The sequence below is a fragment of the Branchiostoma lanceolatum genome, chromosome 19 (assembly GCF_035083965.1).
Source record: "Branchiostoma lanceolatum isolate klBraLanc5 chromosome 19, klBraLanc5.hap2, whole genome shotgun sequence".
NCBI classification, from domain to species: domain Eukaryota; kingdom Metazoa; phylum Chordata; class Leptocardii; order Amphioxiformes; family Branchiostomatidae; genus Branchiostoma; species Branchiostoma lanceolatum.
In genome coordinates, this window is record NC_089740.1 from 11,599,239 (window position 1) to 11,613,042 (window position 13,804).

The 13,804-nt window shown below is 40.8% G+C and overlaps 2 protein-coding genes across 2 annotated transcripts; one reads left to right on the forward strand and one right to left on the reverse strand.

Moving 5' to 3' along the window:
• Positions 1-1,200: 1,200 nt before the first annotated feature.
• On the reverse strand, positions 1,201-3,967 carry LOC136425741 (uncharacterized). Its single transcript, XM_066414681.1, has 3 exons — positions 3,129-3,967; positions 2,291-2,474; positions 1,201-1,468 (listed from the first exon to the last, which is right to left on the reverse strand). The coding sequence occupies exons 1-3, from the start codon at positions 3,546-3,548 to the stop codon at positions 1,305-1,307; spliced, it is 768 nt and encodes a 255-aa protein (XP_066270778.1). The 5' UTR covers positions 3,549-3,967; the 3' UTR covers positions 1,201-1,304.
• A 4,646-nt stretch (positions 3,968-8,613) lies between these two features.
• LOC136425511 (carbohydrate sulfotransferase 10-like) lies at positions 8,614-12,278 on the forward strand. The gene is made up of 6 exons (XM_066414390.1): positions 8,614-8,965; positions 9,433-9,533; positions 10,132-10,391; positions 10,691-10,805; positions 11,060-11,215; positions 11,522-12,278. The coding sequence occupies exons 1-6, from the start codon at positions 8,812-8,814 to the stop codon at positions 11,774-11,776; spliced, it is 1,041 nt and encodes a 346-aa protein (XP_066270487.1). The 5' UTR covers positions 8,614-8,811; the 3' UTR covers positions 11,777-12,278.
• Positions 12,279-13,804: the final 1,526 nt, after the last annotated feature.

Below are 13,804 nucleotides of genomic sequence, written 5' to 3' on the forward strand. Positions count from 1 at the left end.
GGCACATCGTGGTGGACTGCAAAATATTGATTGTGTAATACTGTAATTGGTGTTTTCGTTAATATTCAAATGATTTCTATCAATGCACATGTTATTTTCTTTCAAATACGGTATTTTTCTATCAGACGATATTACTGGGCTTCGTAGAAAACTTTCCTCAACTATATACGTAGCCTGCAATGACGTCACTTTGTCCTTCAAGCGTCAACTCTGACCGTATCTAAATGTTTGAGAATATGTCAGAGTTACAACGTTGTGATACTGTACTGCTTTGTTGTATTGTTGAAATGAAGTCCACATTACAACTACACATTGCTATATGAGTTCAAATATGAATTGAATCTTGAGTCACCATGCAAATGAAATGAATCTTGAGTAGTAGATTATATCATTCTCATTTATCATTTATTAAAGTTAGAAATCAAGGAAGTAAGATGCACAATACAAAAGTTCTCAAAACATTAATCACCGAAGGTGGCTATGATAACGCCTTTGCTAGTTGGATACGGTCTTTGCCAAAGTTAGATCTGCCTGGAGATTATCCAAACATGTCGTCATTTGGCAAACTGATACTTGATGTTGCTCTTTTCCTCTTCATCGGTTACACATGTCGCTTGTTTGAAAGTCCTACCATGGAATCCAGTGGGTTGATAACATGTCTTCATCAATTATGGAGATTATTTCTTGACTTTCATAATTACTATCTTTGCCAATCATCACTTTCTATCATACTATGTAGGAAACGTTTTGAAGATCTGTAAACCAATCCCAAAGAAATTGGCCCTTGCAGTTCCAACTAAGCTGCTAGGAGTCCAAATCCTACATCACGTCTTCACGGGCTCAAGAGCTTTGAAAAATCATAATAGGTCCAGAGCACGGGATATCAAAACCGGGAAGCCACTGAAAGCCCATAATCTAATACTTTCTTCATTATACTAACACCTTCCAGTATACCAATATCATAATGATCCATCTACTTCTTGAATATACTGTTCACAGGCACACAGACAGAATTGAATTCTGTTGCTCAATATATGTAAAGAAGAAGAAAACAATTGTAACGGGTACAATCTATGGCAATTTGTAGATACATAACAATCGACTATTTCTAATATTTAATAATTTCAAAGTACTTATCTCATAACATGAATAACAATCGCTCTAATAGTGTGCATTCTAGTGGATAAAACTGTATACAATGTAATGATGACGATGATAGTATTCTGTGTCAGGAATGTAAAACAATGTCTCGTTTTTGCATACATAGAGTTGAATACAAATTGGCCTACATAGAATGCGTCCCTCTACAGAACGCCCCACTTCTTGATCTCCTGGACCATCCGCAGCAGGCCCGGGTCAGCAGGCAGGATCGCCAGGCGGATGAACCGGCTGATGACCCCGTACAGACTGTCGGCGCGGAAGTCTGCCTTCAACTGTTCCAGTGTGTAGCTCTGTAGGCCCGAGGGTTCTAGAATAGAAAATAACTTATTTACATAAATGGAACTGTTGAAACACGATGTTGGATGTTTAAGATAGTTAAGACATCATATTGGCGGTATTACGTATAGCTACACGCCAATATGTCTTCAGAACAGCATCATCACAAGAAAGAGTCTGGAGTTCCAAAGCCGCACATCTTCCCCAAAGGTATGACGAAGGTGACGTTAACATTACAACTGACGTATTACAAATGTTTCTTATTGATTAAATGTTATCATCTTTTGCATAAATTGCATCAGTTAATCATGCTCACCCAAAAAACACAACTATGAAATTCATTCTAAGCAAAGATGGATATGGTAGAATTAATCATGCTAATGAGGCATGATTAGTGCGAAAATAATTCTCTTTCGGAGTCTCGAACGATATCAGCTTCTGCGGTTCAAGAAAAATACTGCTAGGGGGCGCATGGTTGAAACCTACGCCAATTCTTGACAAGCTAAGTTCAAGAGCTATCTAACATTAAAAATCATGACATAGCATGTTCAGAACACGAGATATCAAAGCCAGAGGTCCTGCTGCAGTACCATAGGAAGACGCAATATTTTTTTTAAACACCTACCAACATACCAAATATCTTAAAGATCACGCACATACACACATAAACACACACGCACACACACACACATATATGCATATACATGTATACGCATACAGACACATAAACATATATACATACAAACACACACACACACACACACACACACATGCATACATAAATGCCCGAAAGAAACCTTATTAGCGAAAGCAATTAAGAGAGCGAAAAACTCTGAAAATAGAGTGCGCTGACCAGTGGGTCCGAGGGTGTTGTGCAGTTGTTGGTGATAGTGGGCCAGGATGGCGTCCCTGTGGTTGTGGAACACGTCCCATCCCGCAGAACAGAGGAACATCAGGGCCAGGTCATAGGTCGGCGGGAGGTACTGAAGCCCCTGCCAATCCACCAACTTAACCGCCATGGGCACGTCTCCTTCATACTTGTCAGGGAACAAGAAATACCTTTGAAAAGCTTGCCGCACAAGAATCACATATAGATGAGTATCTCATATATTTCGTTATTGAATTTCAGTCCACTGGGTACACCCTTCTACCAATTCTGTTACATTGATCAATAAGTTAATGAAGTTATTATTGTTATTCTTATGTTGACATAGTTTGTCTTGTTATTTGCTGAACGTCTGTATTTTATGGGCAGAAGACCTTCATAAGCATATATGCTTCTTGTGTAATGCTCTATAAATGAATGTGAATGAAATAAAATAAATAAAAAGTTAATGATGATAATTTCAAGCATTTCTTAACAAGAACGAATCACGGATAAAGTCAAAGAGAAACATGGAGGCTCATATGGAGTCATGTACGGTCACATTAAATACATCGACCGACATCAACCATATGGTATGCCCTACTATTGTATCTGTTTTCTCAATCTGACATGGCGGGAAGTGTTGCTATAAGTTTCCAGAAGGTGTAAATTTGTTGCTTTGCTTAACTCTGGGAGTCAGATGGAAAATGTTATTTCCCGAAAGTTTTGTATATGAAGAGGATAGCTATACAAGGAACGAATTGATTGTCATGATATGTAAGAAGCTTTAAAACGAAAACGTCGGATTACGACTTGGATATATTACCTTAATCATGACGTTACTGGTCCGACTGTCTGTCTGGTTAAGCACCTTCACTCTCGGGCTCTTCAGAACATCGAGTAGAACAGGCTGGAGCTTCACCTTCTCAAGACAAGCCGCAAGGTCAGTTTGGTCAGGGAAGGTTGCTGCGAATGTCTTCACACCGTTATGATACTCGTAAATGGCCGTTTCGAGAAAATTCTTCTGATCTACCAGCCAATCAAACTTCTTGGCGAGTGATTTACCAGAACGGAACTCCAGCCGATGTGATAGGCCGTGCAACTGCGCCAGGGCCCCGGCTGTCAGCATCATCTCACCACAGGTCAGTGTTTGGCGGTCGGGTTTAATGGAGAATCCCTGAGCTTTCAGGTTCTCCATAACCCTGACAGCACCATGGAGCTGGGCTCGGTGGCGGCGAAGTAGCATTTGGGGAAGAAATCAGCAGAAGAATGATCTTCGTCGTCAGTATTCCCTGAGTTGAGATTCTGGTCGGTTCTTGGGATAGCCACAGACAGGAGCTCAGGGATAGCATTTGAGTAGAACTTGACTTCAATCGTCTCTACTTGTGTGTGAAAATCCTTTGGAAATGTTTTGAATATTGTCAACGGCTTCATAAAATTTGTCATTTTGGCGACGAGGCTGTAGTGCTGACTTGCGCCATTCCTGATCCCCATGGCGTCAAAAGCGATGATGTCACTCAGATATCCTTCGCCCTCACCGATGGATCCCTTGACATTCACATCCGTGATGGTAACGCCCGGCAGGTCCTTCTGCAGTACCTGCTGCACCCAGCAGGGGGCGATGTCTTCTGCGCACTGCGGAATGGCGACCTTGTTCGGTGTTGCCATAATTATATTCTCTGAAACTGCCAGGAGAAAAATGATTTTTACCGCGTCGAAGCTAGTCACCTTGCGGCCCTTAACTATAAAAATCCCCATAGGCCGGAAACTGTGTTCTGCTACCTTCAAGCTCAGTACGTGAAGAATCAGACTTACCTTTGACAGTGGACTCTTCCCGCTATCGCAGATAGACTAAAGAGCATCAGATACAAGTCGAATTCAGAAAGATCACAAAATGTGATCAGAGAAAGACCAAAACAGGTGTATCTGTGCCCCCCCCCCCGTCGCGGCATAAGTTCCAGGGGTAATAATGATTATAAACAAGACAGCGTTGTTCGTTCTGCTTTATCTTCAGAGAGTGAAGACGAGTGTTCGTGGCGTAGTCCGGCCAGCAAACTATCAACAGGCTTACACCCTGACCTGCACCAGGTGACATGTCCTTGGACTTCGGACTCGGCTCTGGAGGTACAGTCACGATGACCGGGGTACAGTGGGGTTAGTTCGTGCTAATAGAGACTGGACCCGCAACGCGTTGGCGACCTCGCTGCGTCCTAGATTGAATTTGAGTTAGTCTTGACTTTATAATCGGAATACGATGCAAAGCGTACGAGTATGACTAAAAAGACAACAAGTCAGACAACGCGTAAAATGATTCGTTTTTTATCGATGAAATTCGTTTAGCGCGCCGTCAAATCGCTCGGTCGCAGCGAGGTCGCCAACGTGTCGCGGGTCCAGTGAGAGGGGGGGATTATGTGAATGCCAAAAGACGTAACATTAAGTTAAGGGTTAAGTAAAACTCTTCCGTTTCTCTCCAGTTCGGAAGCTTCCGCCATGCCAAATGTTAGGTCACTTGGCATTCACATAATGATGCAGGAACCCAAAAGATTTGCGGGCAAAAAAAAGCAAAACATCCCAAATAACGCAGTGACATAGTAGCCTACCATATGTGCATTTGGGATCTACAAATAGCCGAAAAAAACAACAGTAAAGTGATGAATAACTTTAAAGGAGGGCCTGCTTGCCCTTTTTCATAAGACGCAATGCAGCCTTTTTCGTCTTCGTAATCCGCAAGCAGCCGCCCAAAATCAACGTAATTCATAATCAGTACATTAGCCGTAACGCGTAATTGGTCGCTTTCATTCTACGTAAACCGTAAGCAGTTACCTTTATGCATTGTAAAGCGTAATCCATAGATTACTAGTAAAGCGTAGGCTGACTTCAAAACGGCCCAATCCACAAACGTGTCATCATGTCCGCGATTGACTTTCCTATCAAAATTTCCCGAAGTATACCGTGGTACCCAGAGCATTGTGCTGAAAGGAAACGCAAGCAAAGAGATCAGCAAAGAATAAAGGATTTTTAAACAAGTACTCACGACTAAAATTGAGCTACTAGAAGCTTTCAGATGGCATCCGCCATCTTTCTTCAGCTAAGAGAGTTGTCACGTGACCGAGGTGTCAAAGCTCACCCAGGTCACGTGACTGGACGAGAGAGTTGTAGATTGGAGGGAGTCTGTGGCGTCCTTGATCACGGTTGAGGGACGGAGAGCGGGACCTGATGTGCACGGCTTCCTTGACTCCCCGTTCAAACCATCTGCTTTCTCTGTCCAAGATGGTGACCTTCTTCGTTGGCTGGTGTTTATAAGTCTGCATGTGTTGTGCAACCGGAGAGGAATCTCGCTTGTGTTCTGAAATCCTCTTTTTAAGGGCCCTTTCCGTCTCCCCCACATACTGAGCATCACAGTCTTCGCATGTGAGATGATATACTACGCCGCATGTGTCGTCCGGTTTATCCTTATCCTTAGGAGCAACCAGGAGCCTCCTAATGGTGGTGTGGGGTGTACTATGGACAGCCACCCCTGTTTTCCTGATCTTCCTGGTGATGGCTTCGGTGACCCCCGCGACATAAGGGAGTGTTACATGATCAGCAAAGAACACCAGAACTGGGTACGATAGCCTCTCTCGATCGATGACGTGTGACTACAACTACATCTAGGTATAACCCCGAGAACTTACGATGGTCCCTCTATGATGCATGTACTTCTAGTAACCCAAACACGTTCTACTTCACTCAAGGGCAAGATGTGCGTGATGTTTATTCATTGCCACTCCCATGTAAAAGGTGAAACTTTGAGATTCCAATAGTTTGACTCACAATTAGCTCCAGAGCGACCAGACAGGTTCGACCTTATTTCATGCAGAACTAATACCGTGGCTGATCATCACTAAGATACCCTAACATTGTCCTCCGATTTGTGCCTCACAGGTGGGAATATATTCACTGTATTCACTGTTTGCATCGCGACGTAGAAAGTTATGTAATAATCACACTTTTTTTCATATTATAAGGCAAGTGCTGCCACGGCCTTTAACTCTGTTTCAAAAGACCGGAAAACTTTGCTACACTTTTTGACAGAGGCTTTTTTCGCACTGAAGCTTACTCAAAAATTACGAAAAGGTTGTTTTGAAAGTTGCTTATTTGTCTGGAAAAATGAATATGTGTGTCAAGAAAAAGGTGAGGTAATTGGTTAGGTAGGTAAATGACGTGACGAAATTACAATATCTGTGGATCAGACTAAGGGACGGCTCTTGCCTACTACGCATGCGTGTTGAGTCTAGGTCATTAATGTGGATTGACACACCTTCCAAGAAGCACCGGAGCTCTTTTAAGGTAAGAGATCCAACCGGATTCGGAAGTTTGCGATTCTCCTCCCCTTTTCCTTACTTAAATCATCATTTATAAATTCCCTCTTCTTTTAACCAATTAAACCACTTTTCTTCGGTTATTCCACTCGGCAACGGCGATATTCGTAAACAAAGTGGATCTCTTTTGGGGGATGAAGTGCATTTTGCCAGGGGCGCCATTTTCTTCAGCCGACTAGGTCACCAATGCAGACTTTAAGCAACATTTGAATTCCAGTCTTACAGTGTTACTTGTTGGACCAACGATTCAAGACTGACTGGCTATGTGAAGTGTGTTCAAATATCAGCGTTATGTTAAGAACACGCTCGTGATCGATGAAAATTGAACATGTTGTTTGTTTACTCAAGGAGGTTGGTTTACTTGGCCACTTGGATCCCTTATGAAAAGGCTTTTGGTTTGGAAAACGTCTTCTATTTTCTAACTGTATGGCGGTAGTGCGGCAACGTAGATATATACCTGACGAAGAGAAAGTTTTTTTGGCTGTGACGTAAAACAGATTTGTATCGCTATTTGAAACTCCGTTATGTCCTCATTACTTAGCCGTCACCAAAACGGAGATAACCCACTTACAAACAAAAGAAACGTCATGCATGATTGACTGTTGCCTTAGTAACCCTCACAGTAAGACTAGAGAAATGGTAGCCAATTGTTTAGATTCAATTGCTTTGTTGCCCTGTATAGACTGATGTATTTCCTTGGTTTAGATTTCACAAAGACTAGGGTTAGCTCAATAGAACATGGATTACGCAAATGAGTAACGTTTCTAAGCACTAGATCCTGTGATCTATCTATCCGGAACAAAATAGAGCGTAACCGTCAAAGCAATCAAGAAGATTACATTTTGAAGCCTCGCCAGGCGTACTAGGCGAAGACAAAAGTAGCTATGTATTGTAAACAATCATAGCCTATAGACAGCTTCAAATATCATTTCTTTGCGCGTAAAGAATGGAGCTCCCTGTCTGGCTCAGTAGTGGACAGTCGCACAGTTTAGCTATTCAAAGTCAAGCAGAGATCCTACGCACACTAACACCCCTACGCACACTACACCCAGCGATGTCCATTGTAATTTACTGTAGATTATTGATAAGCAATAGTATGTTTTGTTTTAGTTTAGTTTATAGTGTTCGAGCACATGATAGTACATAACATTGCAGTGTTCCAAGTTTTGATGTTTTACACTCTTAGACCACGTTTGGCCTTGGTTTGGTCCCTGTAGCTCAAATAATAGCGGCTTCGCATTTGAGCCTCCCGTTTCCAATTAGTTGGTCTAGGAGACCCAGGATCGAATGCCGGGAAGGGTATCCTTGTCGGAGCTGCACCGTCTTTCGGAAGAGACAAAAAAGGGGTCCCGTGTTCGAGATTCGAGGAGGTGCCTCGAGTGCGTTACAACAGCCTCATTACTCACACGGGTACCTACTGGCTGAAATAATACAACCTGGTGAATAATAAATCTGTACATCTAACCCGTTGGACGGGAATGTGATTATTATCATTACTACTATAAAGAGTAGTGTTATCACTACAGTGTTCTGGGGAGTTAACATATATTGTAGTATGAGTATTTGCTAAACGTTCTTCAGGGCTAGTCAGATCTTTTGCTTGAGCAACCCCCCCCCCCCCCCCCCCCCCATATACACTAAACGTTGGGCAGTAATTATCTAGCGAGGTCTAGCGAGGTCCAATCGTATGGCTGCTAGCACGTCACCGAACGTCACCGACAATTAGCCAATGGCGGTCGAGTTGTGGGTTGTTAACACCCCTGGTCTGATGTAAATGTCATCAACTCAAACCATGCGCATTTGAGTTGTTATTTCCACTAGTTCCGTACGTAAACATCTAGATCTAGCCCCCCCCCCCCCCCCCCTAGTTGTGCCCCTTGGGTAAGAGATAGGTGAGGATGACAGTATACTTCTATATATCCTATATCTGTCTGTGACACTGTCGTCGATATGACAGAGGACGGTTTTAAAATCACGTTGGCAACTATTCATATTAAATATCATGATAGGCATATTATAGGCAATGGCGTGAGTAGAGTTCGAGGCTATATGATTAACAAGCATTATGTTTTATTGCCGTTGTTGTTTTTACACAGGACGTAACGTTATCACACACAGACTGGGACGATTCAGCCCGTAGTTAAAACCATGGGCATTCTTGAATGGCTGAGATCTAGATCTTCACAAGCAGCGAAGTGCATTATGGTTGCCGGGGGCGCTGTGATCCTTTTTGGCTTCATGTTTTACACTGATGAGGTCCACATGTCGCAGACACCATTTCGCCTTGGGTCATATGTTCCGGGTAGGTTTTATTATTCAATCACTCGCCATGAATATAAGTATGAAATTGTATCGGTAGGGATCATTATTTTCACATATGTCATGTCATCTAAAAACTACGATGCAACTGAAAAACTATCAGAATTTGTATGTGTACACATGTTTCAAGAGGAGAGAAGAGACTCTATAGATTTAGATATAACATAATGTTATTTTTCTTTTACTTCAATTGTTACCTAATGCACTCGGACCATGTTTGGCATGAACATGCAATGGATTTCGTTGTCATTGTCATTATAAAACTGTAACGCCCAACAGAAATTATGCTGTGTAACTTCAGTTTCTGTCAAGCAATGAAAGAATCCACTGCTCTTGTCAAAATTCGAAGATGTCTTACCTAGGGTACAACATTATTGTCCTAGAGTTTGAACACAGAAATAAAATCTAGTGGCTGATAGCATCATGAGATATGCCCCTATTACTTAGTAGATGACGACGCAGAAAGCAACATGGTATCCCCAAGACAAGACCAGTCCAGAAGAAAGGCTTTGCTGGAAGAGTACTGTCAGAAGAATTCGTCATCAGACATGGTCAGTTGTTCTACATATTATGTGTCTCAATTGTAAATTAGGCTAACCTCTTATTTGCTGACGTGGAAACGGTTCTGCACCAAGTTTTCTTGCTTGCTCGCAAACCCTTTAAAGGTAACCCAAGCAATATTATGGCCCGGAAATTGGATTTTGAAAGTCAAGTTATCTAGTCATTTCTGTACATGATTAGTTCAAATAACACCATCACAATGTATAGCAACGTCATTCATGCAAAATCACGACGTCGTTGTGATGTGAGAACTCACTGAAAATTGTGGCCGGAGTTTTTGTAGGCTCGTGAAACTAAGGAGATCATCGTACAGCACGATTTTGCGCGGTTTTAAAATGCTTAAAGTATGAAGTTATTACGCAAATGTGCCAAACAATGTTAGGAAATGTCACTACCACTAAGACTTCAGCATCTTTTTATTTCTATTTTTTGGGCCCTAATATTGCTTTGGTTGCCTACTAGGGATGTTTTTGCAATTGCCTTTTGACTTGTTGGTGAACAAAGTAACGAAGTCCATATGTAATGAATAAATAAATATTTCCATATGTTATGAAAAAAAAATACCCAAAGTTTGCTTTTCTGTTTCAGTCGCCCCGCATGATGGGTAACTTCTTCGTCAGTGATAGATACAAAGTGCTGTACTGCAAAGTCGCCAGAACCGGCAGCACAACAACCAGTGCTCTACTCTACAACTTGGAGTTCGGGACAAACTTCACTCAACAAGAGTACCTAGAACAGCAAGGTGGCACACCGATATTAAAACGGTTGACTTCATACACAAAGGATGAACAAATGCTACGTCTGAACACTTACAAGAAACTCGTGGTGGTGCGCAATCCCCTCGAGAGGTACGTAAAAGTAGTACTTGTGATTTTTGTATCTTAACGATGTCTTGTTTCTTTATTTCCGAAGTCAATAGACACGAGACTTGAGTCCGATTTTAGATCAGTAGTCACAGCTACAAAATCGTGAAAAACATCTGATGGAGCAAAACCATAACCTCCTACCAAAATATGGGGAAATAGACAACAAACGTATTTCTTTCATGAATTTTAGGCAACGTCCATATAGATCTGTCTCATATTGTTTTTGTAGTAATATTTCAACGAATACTGACAACACGTTTCGTATTGCCCTATCAATTTAGATTGGTCTCGGCATACTTATTTTTCTTTGGAGGAAAGGACTACTTCGTTGGAAAAACGAGACACGTCCTTTACAACCAACATTATCAAGATATGCTGGAAACAATCGACTGGAAGGTGGGAAATATTCTATTCATTTTTCTACACGCATTGAAAGGCTGAAAGAACATTATATGGGCAACATATGCATCATATTCCAGACGGCAAAAGCTGATTTATATGATGACAGTAACAACATACATCAAGAGACATATACATTAAGAAGCAACATAATTCTTTAGATCTTAATATACGTCCTCCTCTCTCTAGTATATTTGTATGGGTTTCTTTGTTTTGACTGTTGCTGTTATTAAACCATTACGACTTTCCAGATTCCACACACCGAGGACTACGGCGTCATTCAAACTACAAATGAAAAGTACCATGTCATTCCATTTTTGGCCTTCATAAGAGCTGTAACGGAAGACACAGATAGATGGGAAAATGAACACTGGGCGCTGATGTCTAACTATTGCTCACCTTGTCAAGTAAGTAACCACTTGTTTGTTTATTTTTTTATTTGTTTGTTTGTTTGTTTGTTTGTTACACTTGAGAGTTAATGTGCTCTCGAGTGTTTTAGCAACATATATGAGCTTTCAGTTTAAACAAAACTTGTTTTCATTTACTTGATTCATTCACTTAACGTTACTTGCTTGACAGATTGTACCTGGAAGCGGGTTAATTTCTATTGGGCATTTGATGTAGATTGTGGTGTATGAGCGTGTAAAGCATTGAGAAATCCAATTATACAATGGAAACGGATTTAATTGCAGCTTCATTTCCCTCGTTTTTAGGTTCACTTTGACTTCATAGCCCACACGGAGACTCTAGCGAAGGACTTAAACATCTTCTTTCGAAACGCTGGCGTCACAGGAAGAGAGAACGTCTTCCCTCCTGTAAAAACACGTCTAGGCAAGAGAAAGATGTTGGATCTGTATCGACAAATACCAATTAAAGACATTCAGCGCATTGGAGGGAAGTACGCGCCGGACTTCGACATGTTTGGCTATTCCTTAGAAGAAACTATTCTTCAGCTACTCTCTACCTGACAATGCGTTTATGAAGACATCTTTAAAGACGTTTTAAGCGTATGATCAAATGCAATAAGATGTCCCATACGAATTTTACACTGTTTGTTGTGACTTATGTGACCGGTGTGCTGTTTTGTCAACTCAAAGCCATTCTGCTAGAAAAGCAATACGTGTATATTTTCAAAAGCAGACAGTATCCTCCCAACATGACAATAGCTATTGCGACTGCTTCGTGCTTTTGTTTATTCAGATCTATTACATGCATTTTATCGCTAACATACAGAAGATATAAACTGAAAAAAGTTGGTAAATGAAGGAAACTACCGAGAGTCTTGCGTTTGAAGTTTATATCACGTGACTTATGGTGAATATTAGGGGTGTGTTTCATGTCTATATGTCTTAACCCTTGTCCTGCCGGCGTTTTTATGCAATTTATTTCATTTATATGATTTCTTAATCAGGTCATTTTTAATCATAATTAATTAATATCAAAGCAAGAATAAAAGCTTCCAAAACTGTCTATATTTTTGCCTAGGCTTTATTAGAATGATCATTGCGTAACTAAGTGAATCGTGACGCAGTTTAGGAAGTCGCGATCGGAATGGTATATCCATTAGAGCCTCATCTGCAGTACCAGTCCTGGCCGCCGCGAGAGAATTGTACAAAAAAAAGACAGAAAATAAGTTTGTGAATGAGGAAACCGGAAGGTTCGTTAAGTATTTTAGTGCGTTTTAGCAATGTTCTCCATGTGTTCAACTACTGGGCGAGAGAGTACAAAGATTCATGCATTAAGAAACTGACGGATTACAGATATAGATATGGCTCCCGTTTTACGCCATTCGGTATAAGAAAATCACATCCACATTTACCTATTTTCTGGCGTTGTAGCTTTTCTCATATCAAAACAAAAAGAAAATGGCACAATGTGCATCTATTGCTTGGCGTAGTTTACAATGTTGACATTAGCCTGATCTGTACATTCAGACTGGCTTATACTATCACAGCTTCAATCAATGGTTAATTCTGTCAACTTATCCTTTGGGAATGCTTTATTACGCATGCGTGTTAGTTCCATGTCATGCATTAGACGTCCAACCGTTACAACAAGCACTGGAGCATTTTCAAGGTAAGTTCTTCTTTTATCTATCTATAGATGCATCGGTAGGGTGGTTATGTATACAAGACGAAGAATTGTTCTTTGCTATATCATAAAGCAAATTTGAATCGCTATTCTAGAATTTACCACAGTTGTGGTCATAACAGTTTTTTCGCAAACATATTTTAATTGAAAAAGAGAAACAGAACTTAGCACATCTATCAGCCTTTTAATACCTACATGTTATAAGTGTATCAAATTTTGTTCCTCTTCGTGTATGGAAAATTACTCTACGAAAACTGGTGTGTTACGCCGAATGGCGGTTATACCGGCTATATAGATACAGATACAGAAAATCTTAATTTTATGAAAACACTGCGTATTCGAATTCATGACCTGACCTCCTCTATCATACCTCACTTCACGAGCTGTGAACAAAACACTGTTCAGAGTTCAGAAATGAAAACAAAATAACCAATAGGGATGTGAAATAATATATTTGAAATGTTAGCCAGCCACAATAACCATACATTTGCTATCATCATCGAAATATTCATTGAACTGCTTTCGAAAAGCTGGGTGCGGTCATCATTTAGTTCTGTTACCATGTCACCAAAACAAAGATGCATTTGCTTAGATACGTGGATGACTGTAAACCTCGCAGTAAGACTGAATATTAACTACACCATTCTTCTTTCTTCAACACCCCATTGATAAAGATATCAATAGTGATAAAAAAGAACAACAGAAAAGTGCACAGTGTTCACATTGAGCAGTAGCTTTGTTGTCCTGGATATACTTTTTGTTGGTTTTGGATTTATAAGACTAGGGTTACCTCCATGGAAACCTGGCTTGTGAGTCGGTTGGTAAATGTTTAATCTTTCTGAATACTTAATCCTATGATAGCTATTCATGTTTTCCTGTGGTATCATTTCAACTCCAGCAAACTA

What these genes read in the sequence shown, in the direction of transcription:
- LOC136425741 (XM_066414681.1), bottom strand. Translation starts at nt 3,548, where the DNA reads ATGCTACTTCGCCGCCACCGAGCCCAGCTCCATGGTGCTGTCAGGGTT. An exon ending in CCAGTAACGTCATGATTAAG is followed by an intron (nt 2,475 to 3,128) that starts GTAATATATCCA and finishes TTCCCTGACAAG; the next exon opens with TATGAAGGAGACGTGCCCAT. An exon ending in CAACACCCTCGGACCCACTG is followed by an intron (nt 1,469 to 2,290) that starts GTCAGCGCACTC and finishes TTTCTATTCTAG; the next exon opens with AACCCTCGGGCCTACAGAGC.
- LOC136425511 (XM_066414390.1), top strand. Translation starts at nt 8,812, where the DNA reads ATGGGCATTCTTGAATGGCTGAGATCTAGATCTTCACAAGCAGCGAAG. An exon ending in CCTTGGGTCATATGTTCCGG is followed by an intron (nt 8,966 to 9,432) that starts GTAGGTTTTATT and finishes ATTACTTAGTAG; the next exon opens with ATGACGACGCAGAAAGCAAC. An exon ending in AGAATTCGTCATCAGACATG is followed by an intron (nt 9,534 to 10,131) that starts GTCAGTTGTTCT and finishes TTTCTGTTTCAG; the next exon opens with TCGCCCCGCATGATGGGTAA.